At 52.4% G+C, this 11,378-nt stretch overlaps 1 protein-coding gene and 1 long non-coding RNA gene across 4 annotated transcripts; both read left to right on the forward strand.

Annotated features, from left to right (window-relative positions):
- Positions 1–3,691: 3,691 nt before the first annotated feature.
- LOC134736732 (uncharacterized) lies at positions 3,692–5,057 on the forward strand. Of its 3 annotated transcripts, none has more exons than XR_010120974.1 (3): positions 3,692–3,716; positions 4,181–4,305; positions 4,746–5,057. It is a non-coding gene; the product is annotated as an uncharacterized lncRNA (long non-coding RNA). The 3 variants fall into 3 exon arrangements; XR_010120976.1 differs by lacking the exon at positions 4,746–5,057 and adding an exon at positions 4,586–4,691; XR_010120975.1 differs by lacking the exon at positions 4,746–5,057 and adding an exon at positions 4,586–4,682 and having other exon boundaries at positions 4,181–4,341.
- Positions 5,058–5,587: 530 nt separating this feature from the next.
- On the forward strand, positions 5,588–7,530 carry LOC129481618 (putative uncharacterized protein encoded by LINC00479). Its single transcript, XM_055276736.2, is given in 7 exon segments — positions 5,588–5,597; positions 5,707–5,796; positions 6,072–6,134; positions 6,236–6,285; positions 6,287–6,349; positions 6,697–6,818; positions 7,372–7,530. Coding segments are annotated over 7 exon segments (516 nt in total). The 3' UTR covers positions 7,490–7,530.
- Positions 7,531–11,378: the final 3,848 nt, after the last annotated feature.

Consider the following 11,378-nt stretch of genomic DNA (forward strand, 5'->3'; position numbering starts at 1 on the left):
CCCGGCCGCTGCCTTTCTCCAGGAAGCCTCCTGGCCTCACTGTCCAGATGTGATGTCCTTGCCTTAAACCCCATAGAAGAAGGCACTTTATCTTGAGGTTGTACTCTCCTGTGTATCTGCATCAAGGCAACGAGGGAGGGTGTGTCCCCAGACACCTCTTCCCTAGCGCCCAGGAGATTTCCAACAGAGGGCACCTCCCAACAAGAGAAAGGTCTTTTTCTTCACAGCAGGTTCCGGGCAGATCGATGTAACAAATGGTGGTAGAGAATTGGGAATGTTGAGGAGGAAAAAGAGGAGGGAAGAAGGGTGAGGGACAAGGGCCAGCACTGGGGAAGGGTGAGGGCCAGTAGCTCTGGCAAGGGACTTCAATAAGACAGGACAGGGCCTGGGTGTGGTGGCTCACGCCTGTAATCCCAGCACTTTGGGAGGCTGAGGTGGGTGGGTCATGAGGTCATGAGTTTGAGACCAGCCTGGCCAACATGGTGAAACCCCATCTCTACTAAAAATACAAAAATTATCTGGGCATGGTGGCGCCCGCCTGCAGTCTCAGCTACTAGGTAGACTGAGGCAGGAGAATCGCTTGAAACCGGGAGGCGGAAGTTGCAGTGAGCTGAGATTGCACCACTGCACTCCAGCCTGGGCAACAGAGCGAGACTCTGTCTCAAAAAACAACAAAAAAAGAGGTTTAATTGACTCCCAGTTCCACATAGCTGGGGAGGCCTTAGGAAACTTACAATCATGGAGGAAGGTGAAGGGAAAGCAAAAGGCGGCAGGAGAGAGAGGAGTGTGTGAAGGAGAAACTGTCAAACGCTTATACAACCCTCAGATCTTGTGAGAACTCACTATCACAAGAACAGCATGGGGGAACCGCCCCTATGATCCAGTCACCTCCCACCAAGTCCCTCCCTCCACACATGGAGATTATGGGGATTACAATTTGAGATGAGATTTGGGTGAGGACACAGGCCCAAACTGTATCATGGACTCTCTGTAGAGCCTCTCAACAAGAATGCAGCTGGGCCGACCTCCAAATTCTACCTCCCAACCCTGAGTGGAGAATCCAGCCCTGCTGGGCTGCAAAACTGTGAGCCAATCAATGGACGTTGCAGGCGGCAGTATTTGGGGTAACTTGTTATGCAGCAACAGAAAGTGAGTACAGGTGTCTGTGATTTGGGATCTTGTCTGTTGATTCAGAATAAAGCAACCTGAGCAGTTGCTGAAAACTGGGACATAAGCCTCGTCACTGCCAGCGCTCCTAAACCTCATTTGCTTCACAATAAACAGCAATAGCTATTTAGGAAGCAGGTTTTTGGTGCCAGGTACTAGACCTACATTATGAGTAAGTGGAAAAGTTCACCTCGACACTCCAGGGGCTTTAGTGTTATTTTCTGGCTTTCCTCACCAGGAAGCTCAGAACGTCTTTATTGACTCAGATCGCCCACCAGCTAAGTGCTGGAACAAACACGGAAAGCCGGGCCTCCTGCCTCCAGGGTTTCAGCTGTTATCCCAACGCCCTGTTGCCTCCAGGTTTACCTGTTTTCAAAATCATTGCAGCTTTCTCCAACTAAGATATAAAAATGGCCAACAAGCTCATTAAAAGATGCTCACTATTGTTAGTTGTTAGGGAAATGCAAATCAAACCACAATGAGATGCCATCTCACACCCACTGCGATGTCTATAATCAAAAAAGTCAGACAATAGCAAGAGCTGGAGAAGATGTGGAGAAATTGGAGCCCGTGGATGCTATCCATGAAAATGTAAAATGGTTGCAGTGCCTGTCTCTCAACTAAGTTAAGCATAGAATTGCCGCACGACCCAGCCATTCCACTCCTGGGTTTATACCCAAGAGAAATGGAAGCATATGTCCACACATCGGCCTCTTCCCAATGTGAAGGAAGCTTTGAAAGCTTTGACTCCGTGATGAACCCTTTATCTGGGGCTAACTCCAGGCCTGGCTATGGTTGTGTTTTATAGAACTTGCTGGAGAGATCTGTCTTGTTGGGCTGATGGATTCAGAACCAGTGACGGGAACAGGGTCAGGTCCTCCGTGCAGTGAGGAGGGATTCCAGATGAGCCTCTCGACCCTCTTCCTATGGGCAGGTGGCTTTTGGGGTCCTGAAGAGGGAAACAGCCTGCTCTTCACCGTCAAGGCCCTGAGGGAGGAAGACGCTCCCTAGTGAGGCCGAGGACCCCCTTTTCAGACATACAGTGGCACCTCGTTTCTCTGGGCTGGGTCTTTGCAGTAGGCCAGAGTTGCTGTCGTGGACATCTAAGTTGTGGGCACTTGGAGGGATGGAGGCGTTTAGGCTGCACCAATTTACCTGCCTCGGCTTCTGGTTCCTCAGCGATAAAACCAGATGGTCAGAGTAGGGAGCCTCGAGGGTCCCATCCAGGTCTACAGGTGGATAATCTGTGTGCAGAGGCCGCACTGTGAGAGAAGGCCTGGTGGAGGACGTTTCCCATGTCACAGCTGCAAGTAGGAAGAGTGTGAATCCCTGTGAATCGGCAGAGAGGAGCAAGGGGAGGGTTCAGGTGTAGGTGGGGGTGGGAGGGAGGATTAGGGGGAGGCCGTGTCAGTTTCCCAAGGCTGCTGTAATGAATATCCACAGACTTGGAGCCTTAAACAACACACACTATCTTATGGTTCTCAAAATCAGAATGCTGAAATGGGTCTTGTGGGGTAAAATCTGTGAACAGTCATTTCTTCCTTCTCCAGGCCCCAATGGGGGAAGGGGCTCCTGGGCCACGGTCAGCAGGGCCAGGTTCTTCTGGAGGCTCAGGGGAGAAGCTGCCTTCCTGCCTTTTCAGCTTCCAGAGGCCGCCTGCATGCCTCAGGGTCCCCGCAGCAGACCACATCACTCCGACCTTTGCTTCATCCTTGCATCGCCTCCTCCACCTCGCTTCCTCCCTCTCATAAGGACCCTGGGATGACACTGGACCCCCCAGCTGACTGAGGAGAATCTCCCCTCTCAAGATCCTCACTTGAATCACATCTGCAAGATCTCTGCGGAAGCTCTGGGGATAAGATTTGGCATCTTTGCGGCGGCCATTATGCTGCCCACCGCAGGGGCCCCCACCTGATGATAGAGAAAAGGCACATAGAAGAGGCTCGGAAACACGTGTTGAGTGAAAGTGTGAGCGGCTGTGTGGAGCCAAAACTAGGTTGGTCTGTGCAGGAGGCGTAACAAGAGCTGCATCTTGTATTTCTGCCTGCCTTCCGGCCTCTGCCATTGACTGGAGGTCAGCAGGTCTGACGGTTCCAGATATAGAACTTCTGCTCTGATCTGATCCACACGAAGGTGAAGGTCAGGTGCAGGATCCCCCGCCCCCACCTTGTGAGTTCTGGGGGTGCTGAGCCAGGGCCCCACCTCTGCCCTGGGGACACCCCCTGCCGAGTTTGCTTGGAGGCTCCCTTGAGCTCAGGCACACCCAGGAGCCAGAAGGAGATGACTTGTAAAGACAGGGACTGTGACCCCGGGCAGGCCTGTGTCCTGGCCCTTAGGGAAGGAATAATGAGTAGACTATTGTGTAAGAAAGATGAGAATCAGGCAGATAAAGGGCCCAGTGAAGCCGCCTGCCCCACTCCCTACCCCCAGGACTGAACCTTGGACCCCGCCTAACATTCCAGCTCCACCGCGGTGCCCTGGTCTCCGTGACAACTGGGAATCATTTTACAAATAGAAGATTGCGGATCCGGATCCGTGGGAATGCAGAGGTGAGGAAGTCTCAGGAGTAAAGGTTTCATTTACGGCACCTTGGTGCGAAGGTGTCAGGCCAGGCCTTGGAGCCAAATTCTATGCAGAATGACCAAGCGCAGAGAGCAGAAAACGCGAGCTATGTTCCTGACCCTTTGCCTGTTAGCCATGTGGCTCTGGTTCTGGAGTGAAGGGAGCAGCAGGGTGCTCTGGGCCTTAAGTGACAGAATTCCTGACTCTCTGAGGCCAGAGCAAGGCTTTGGAAAGGCTGGAGGGAAGCCATTAAGTTGGTGAGGTTTTCCTGGCTTGCCCCATGGAGGCAAGATGGCTGCAGGGGCTCCAGGCATCATGTCCATTGAGGACAACATCCAATGCAGAAAGGAGGGCAGGTGGCAAAGGGGCTTCTCCTCTCACAGCTCTTTTATTACAAACTCCTGCCTCGTCCAGCATCCCTCAAAGACTTTGCTTTGTTTCTCATCAGCAGGAATGCGTGGCAGCAAGGAATCTCACAGGGATTCACAGTTCACCCCTAAATCAATCCGTGGGGCCCGAGGGGCAAAGTGTCTGAGTGACTCAGCCCTCAGTCTTGTGTCTGTTCCTGAGAAGGAGGTCAGCCTTGCCCCTCAGGAGCTGCATGTACCAAATGTGAGTGTGTGTGTGCCTGAGTGTGCCTGTTCACCTCAGTGAGTGTGTACATGTGTGAAAGCAGATGTTTGCATGTGCACAGGTGTGTGCTGTGTGCATATAAAGCAGGGGCAGGGTGTGTGGGGAGGTGGAGTGATTGTGCAAAGCAGAGGTGGTGTTGCTGGAAGACATGGACGGAGGCATGACACAGACCGTCCACTGCAAAAACCACAGACGGAGGCGTCACACAGACTGTCCACTGCAGAGACCACAGATGGAGGCGTGACACAAGCTGTCTGCTGCAGGGGCCATGGACGGAGGCATGACACAGACTGTCCACTGCAAAAACCACGGACGGAGGCGTCACACAGACTGTCCACTGCAGAGACCACAGATGGAGGCGTGACACAAACTGTCCGCTGCAGGGGCCATGGACGGAGGCATGACACAGACTGTCCACCGCAGAGACCACGGACGGAGGCATGACACAGGCTGCCTGCTGCAGAGACCAGTCCTTCCAGAACCTGGCTGCCCTTCTTCTTGGTGATAGTCCCATTTTAAAGGGCCTGGTTCAGGAGTGGATGTGCCACTCACTCCTGCTCTCCCTGAGGTCTGCACTTGCTGCTAAACAGTGGTCAGGAAACTTGCAACAGGCCCTGGTTAGATTCAAGATTCTTCCGAGGCATTCAACACAGGTCACCTGAATTCACTTTCAGACCTGTTCGCAGTCCTTTGTACATGGGTGGGTAGTCTCCTCTCTTCCATTAAAAAGTGTCGTTTTAATGATTAAAAAAAAAAAGTAGTGTTTGCTCATTGTAGAGAAACTGGGAAATGCATGGAAAAAACTCCTCCCTTTCTACAAATTAACATTTTGCAGATTCTTGTCTATGCAGATGAATTCATATTCTGTTCCTTTTAGATAAATGGGTGTCGTAATCTACGTCCCACCTCGTCATCTCCGTTTTTGTTTCAGTAACAGTGCTCAATGCTTTCGTACGTCGGTGAAGGTTCTTCTGCAGCGTGACTTTTGGTAGAATTCCATCCTATAGACACAACAGAGCTTATTTAGCAGCTGTTTTATCTCCTGTGAATTTTGGGTTTCCCTGAGTTCCTTGTCAGCAGCAACCTCCGCCTGAGTTTTGTGGGCACCGGGCAGGCAGCCCCACCTGCCAACCGCACAATCCACTCACGTAAAATGTCCCAACTCAGAAACTGGCACCCAAAACTTTCCAGTCACCGCTCCCATCACAGCCACTCTTCGGAAGCCATGGGGCCCGGTGAAAGGGCGCTCTTGAACGGACTCGTGAGCTCCTGGGGTTGGAGGGCACCTTCCCCGTGCCCTGCACCCCTCTCTTCCTCTCCTGCCCCCTCCTCCTCTCAGCACAGGAGACACGTGGGACCTGTCTGCTCCAGGACACGGGAGGGGTGGAAAGAGGAGAGAGGGGAGAGAGGACGAGGAGCGAGGAGCCGCTCCAGGTGGGAGGGAAACCGGAGCTGGGAGATCCCACAGAGGCTTGTTTTTACAATGCCGCTCTGTGACCCTCGGAAGTCACCCAGCTTTTCTGTGCCTCAGTGTCCTTATCTATAAACAGAGAGCCTGGGAGGAGAAGCCTCCAAGGTGTCCTTGGGGCTGACATCCTTAGAAGAAGGAAACAGTAGGGGCCTTCCTCTCCCGGGTTTCTTTTAAGTGGGCATGCAACTTGCCAAAGATGTGGAGGCCCCTCTGCGGGGCACCGCCCCTCACTCCTGAGGAGAGTTCTCCACTCGCCTGTGGGGTCTGGTGGGAGCCTCGGAGCCGGCCCAGCAGCCCTCCTGTGAGTGAGGCCGGCACTGTCCCCAGCATTTGTGCCACCGGTGCTGTAGAAAGGCAGGGAGACAGCACATGGGGACTTGCCGTTCCCGTTCTGTTCTGCAGCACTGGAGGGGTGGATGGGACAGGACCGGCTGCTCATTCCACGCTGGAGGTGAGGCCAGGAGTCTCAGCTGGATGCAGTCATCTGACCTGGAGAGTTCAAAGTGCCTAACACAGGTGCTCACCCCTCTTCCCCCTCACCCCTGTCTGGACCTGGGGTGTGGAACCTTCCTCTAAGCCTGGTCTCCCTGTTCCCCCAGGAAGGTCCTGGAGGGGATGGCCTGGGATGGGCTAGGACTCGGTTCCCACCTCAGGAGGCCTCTGGCCATGGAAGTGCTAAGGTGCCTGGTGTCCGTCTGTCCAGGTGACTCTGACTTGGGGGTTGGGTGGCCTTGCCTGTGTCCAGCGACATGGGGAGGTGTGTGTGGAAAACCAGATGCCACCTCGCTCACATGGCGGGGGGCGGTGGCTGGGGGTTGAGGGCGATGGCTACTGGTTCCTCCCCCATTGGGGACCATTTCCAGGGACCCTGGTACCGACAAGCATGGATCCTGGCATGCTCTGCTGCTTTCCGTCAAGCCCTGGCCTCATCAGACCCCCAAGGCTCCCTAGACAGGGTTAATTATTCATGTGGCCTGGGACCCAGGTACGAAGTCTTCTCCTCCTTCCCACATCTGCAGAAGCTGCTCTTGTGGACAGGGCTCCAAGGAGGAAAGGGCAATTGTTTTATTTTAATCATTAGAACATTTTCTGGGATATACGTGTTGGTTGACAACAATTAGAAGGTATAGAAAAGTATAAACAAAAAATTAAAGACAAGCCAGGTGCTGTGGCTGACGCCTATAATCCTAGCACTTTGGGTGCCCAAAGCAGGCAGATCTCCTGAGGTCAGGAGTTCAAGACCAGCCTGGCCAACATGGCAAAACACCATCTTTACCAAAAATACAAAAATTAGCTGGGCATGATGGCACACATCTATAATCCCAGTCGCTTGGGAGGCTGAGGCAGGGGAATCCCTTGAACCCGGGAGGCAGAGGTTGCAGTGAGCTGAGATCATGCCACTGCATTCCAGCCTGGGCAACAGAGTGAGACTCAGTCTAAAAAAAAAAAAAAAAATTAAAGACAAAAAATTGAAAACCACCCATATGCCCACCAATCAGAGACAGGCACTACTAACAACTCGTGGTGTTTCCTTCCAGGGATCGTTTGTTTGTTTTTCCCGACACAGTAGGGTCCACGAGGAAGTCAGGATCCACTGGCAATGTTTGCAGTGCTGTGTTGAATGTGGCAACTGGCTGCGTGACGATAGAGAAGTAAACAGCATGTCTGGTGGCAGTCGGTTACCAAATAGAATTTAGGACGCCCAGCGAAATGCGAAAGCTAGGTAAGTGACACATAACTTTTGATATAAGTATATCCTAGGCAACATTTATTTATTGGAAATTGAAACTCACATTTAACTGGCCATATTATTTTTTTTTTTAATTTTTTTGTTTTCTAAGTCTATCTTTTGTTTGCTGAATTTCTAGCAACCTTAGATGGAGAAATGGCTCTGAGATTAGCATCCCCACAGGCCCACCTCTGGCTGGAGAGACAAAGGGAGGTGGGGTGCTGCCAGGGAGGCAGAGCCAACGTCCACTTCCATGCCGCTCCCAGACCTGGGGCCAGAGGTCCGCTTGCTGGGGGCTGGGTCTCAGAGGGGAGCGAGCGGCTGCTGTCATGCTGTCCGCAAATGCTGTCCAGGTTCCCCGACTTTCTCTCGCCTGGCAGGTCACCTGGCCCACACTCTCCTCCCCTGATCCCCTGAGTGCTCCCCTCCCCCTGGAGGTCCCCCTCCCCTCTGGGTGAGCCTGGATGCCCGCCCAGCCTGCAGAACAAAAGCACAACGCACAGAAACACAGCCACAGTGCGCAGGGCGGCAGGCTGGCTTCCCCCTCCCTCCTGCCCAGGTCTCCGCCCCCTTCCCCCTTCCCTCCTTCCCTCCCCCTCCTCTTCTATTAGAAAATGTGAGTGTTAGGGTTGAATTGTGTCCCCCCAAAACAGGTATGTTGGGGTCCTGATCCCCAGTCCCGTAGAATGTGAATGTGACTGTGCTTGGAAATAAGACCTTTACAGAGTAATCTGATTAAAATGAGGTCATTAGCAGGGACCCTAGTATGACCCCACCGGTATGACCGGTGTCCTTTCAAAAAGGAGAAATTTGGATACAGACATAGACACACACTGAGGGAAGGTGAAGTAAAGGGGCAGGGACAAGACGGCCTGGGACGGGAGTGACGCCCTTACAAGCCAAGGGACGCCTGGCAGTGCCAGCTGACACCAGGAGCAGGGACAGGCCTGGAGACATCCGGGACACGCCTTGATTTCAGGATTCTATGATAGCTTCCAGAACTGCCAAAGCACGCATTTCTGTGTTTTCAGCCACCCAGTCTGTGGTATCTTGTGACTGCCGCCCTAGGAAAGTCAAACAAGGAGTTAATTCATGAAGGGTGGGGGAAATACGTATCCTTTGAAATACCACCTAGAGGAAGGGGTAATAGTACACCCAATCACGTGCTCCGGTTTATGAAATAGTTGCATGTCACTCGGAATTTTGAAAAACAATATATTTTCAGGACTCAAAAGATTTGCTTGCTATGGACTTGTCTTGCAAAATAAAGAATCTCTTTGCAGACCACATTCGTAGATGTATTTCATGTATGTTGACATTGATTTGGCTTGCTCAGAAACAGGAAACATGAGAACTTGAATATCATGGCGTTTACAAAGCCAGTGAGGTCAGTTCCTCTCCTGGGCCTCAGGTGCAACCACTGGCCGCCCGGCCTACCTCTGCAAAGCGTTTGGAGAGGGCGCGAGTTCTTGCACCCACCCTCTGGTTTTGTGGGCTCCCTCTGCCATGGCGGGTGGAAGGCTGTATTGGGGAGGCGGTGGAGTCACAGTGACCTCCACTGTCAACTGCGCAGATGCCTGGTGTGGAAGGTATGATGTGCTGGATCCTGAATGCAGGTTGGGGCTATTTTTAGCATCTGGACTGGGCAGCAGGAGGCTGGGGGTGAGGCAGAGGGAGGGACGAGGCCAACACGATTTGCTGCTAGTGGAGCTGGAGGAGAAGGCACCACACGCTGGCTGGCCGCCCTCCTTTCCTGCTGGAGTGTTCCTGGTGAATGCTTCCCCGGGGGGCTGAGTTGCAGCTGTCTCCCTAAACACCTGGAAGGGTGTGGAAATGGGAAGTGACTCGAGGGTTTGGGCCCTGCCCTGCTCTGACTCTAAGGACAGACGGCCCAGACCTTGGGAAAGATGGTTCTGCCCCATCTGGTACTGGGCTCCTGACCCCTGGGAGGCCTGTTGGTGGGTGGTGAGCGACTTTGCCACACGTCATGACACATGGACATGACGCCACACTGCTTGAAGGGGCACTTGTGAAGGCCAAACTAGAAATGGATGAGCAGTGCTTAGCCCATGAGGAAGTGACACACCAGTGACGGCCTTGATGGCGGGGCCATGGGCTGAGAGAGTCTGGTCCCTTGGCTGCCACTAGCCTCCCAGGGCGTGTCTGCCAGCAGCCTCCCAGCGCTGGGCAGCAACCATCCACAGGGCTGGGGCTCAGCCTCTCTCCCTTTGTGGGAGCCACTGTTTTCCAAGGGTGTGGACAGACATGTGGTCTGCTCCCTCCTTCCATGTTTCCTGGGCTGGAGAAGACCTGAGTCAGCACGTGAATGAGGAGAGGAGGCGGCTCTCCGCAAAGAAACCTAAAGACAAGGTCTGATTCCCACTTCCCAGAGCCTCCTTCAGGGAGGCCATTGGCCCAAACCACTTTACAGTCACAGACTATTTGTGTGCAGGGAGACATGCCAGATCATCTTGCTTGATTCTTGCCAACACATCAAGATGGTTCCTTTTTGTTGTCACTCGGAAAAAGGCTTGAAGGATAATACTCTTGGTTAAACGAACTGCAGGACTTTTCAGGGCCTTGACTAAGCTCACATGATCAGGGTGTCAATAAATAGGGGTGTGGTATGCAGCATTCTACAAGTTTGTTGATTGAAACCTTTTACAATTTTATTTTCCCTTTATTTTTTAGAGACAGGGTCTTGCTCTGTCATCCAGGCTGGGGTGTAGTTGCACGATCATGGCTCACTGTGGCCTCAAAACCCTGGGCTCAAGTGATCCTCCTGCCTCAGCCTCTCTAGTATCTGGGTCTACAGGTGCATACCACCATGCCCGGCTAATAGTTTAAAAACATTTTGTGGATATGGGGGCTCCCCATGTTGCCCAGGCTGGTCTTGTGAGCCACCGCATCCAGCCTGAAACCTTTTAAAAGTCAGGCTTATTGAGATATAGGCTGGCGAGGTGGCTCATGCCTGCAATTCCCGCAATTTAGGAGGCTGAGGTGAGAGGATCATTTGAGGCCAGGAGTTTGAGACCAGTCTGGACAACATAGCAAGACCTCATCTCTACAAAAAAATTAAAACTAGCTGGGCATAGTGGCACATGCCTGTAGGTCCTAGCTACCAGGATGTCTGGGGTGGGAGGATTGCTTGAGCTGGGTGACAAGCAATAGAATGAGACCCTATTAAAAAAAAGAGAGAGTTCTATAATCAACATACAGTCAAACTCATTGTTTTAGTGTACAGTTCTATGAGTTTTGACAAAGTTCTATGAGTTTGACAAAGTGGTCACAGTTGTGTAACCACCACCATAGCCAAACATAGACCGTATCTATATCACCCCCACACCACCCCCACGCTCCTTGGCAGCCAGTTCCCTGCTCCCACTGTCAGCCCCTGCAACCACCAATTTGTTCCCTGTCTCTACAGTTTTGCCTTTTCCAGAATGTCCTCTCCATGGGATCTCAGTGTGTAGCTTTTGGTGTCTGGCATCTTTCACTCAGCGTAGCACGTCTGAGATTCATCCATGTCGCTGTGTCAGTAGATGGTTCCTTGTTGCTGAACAATAATATCTGCTGTTGGGGTTCCCCACAGTTTGCTTATCCATGTCCCAGCTGGTGGATATTTGGGTTGTCTCCAGTTTGGAACAATTATGAATAAGCTGCCAGAAACATTTGTCTCCTAGTTTTTCTGTGATCTCTAAGTTTTGTTTGTTTGTGTTCGTTTTTGTTTTTGAGACATAGTCTTGCTCTGTTGCCCAGGCTGGAGTGCTATGGTGTGATCTTGGCTCACTGCAACTTCCGCCTCCTAGGTTCAAG

Source organism: Symphalangus syndactylus, chromosome 5 (assembly GCF_028878055.3).
Source record: "Symphalangus syndactylus isolate Jambi chromosome 5, NHGRI_mSymSyn1-v2.1_pri, whole genome shotgun sequence".
NCBI lineage: Eukaryota > Metazoa > Chordata > Mammalia > Primates > Hylobatidae > Symphalangus > Symphalangus syndactylus.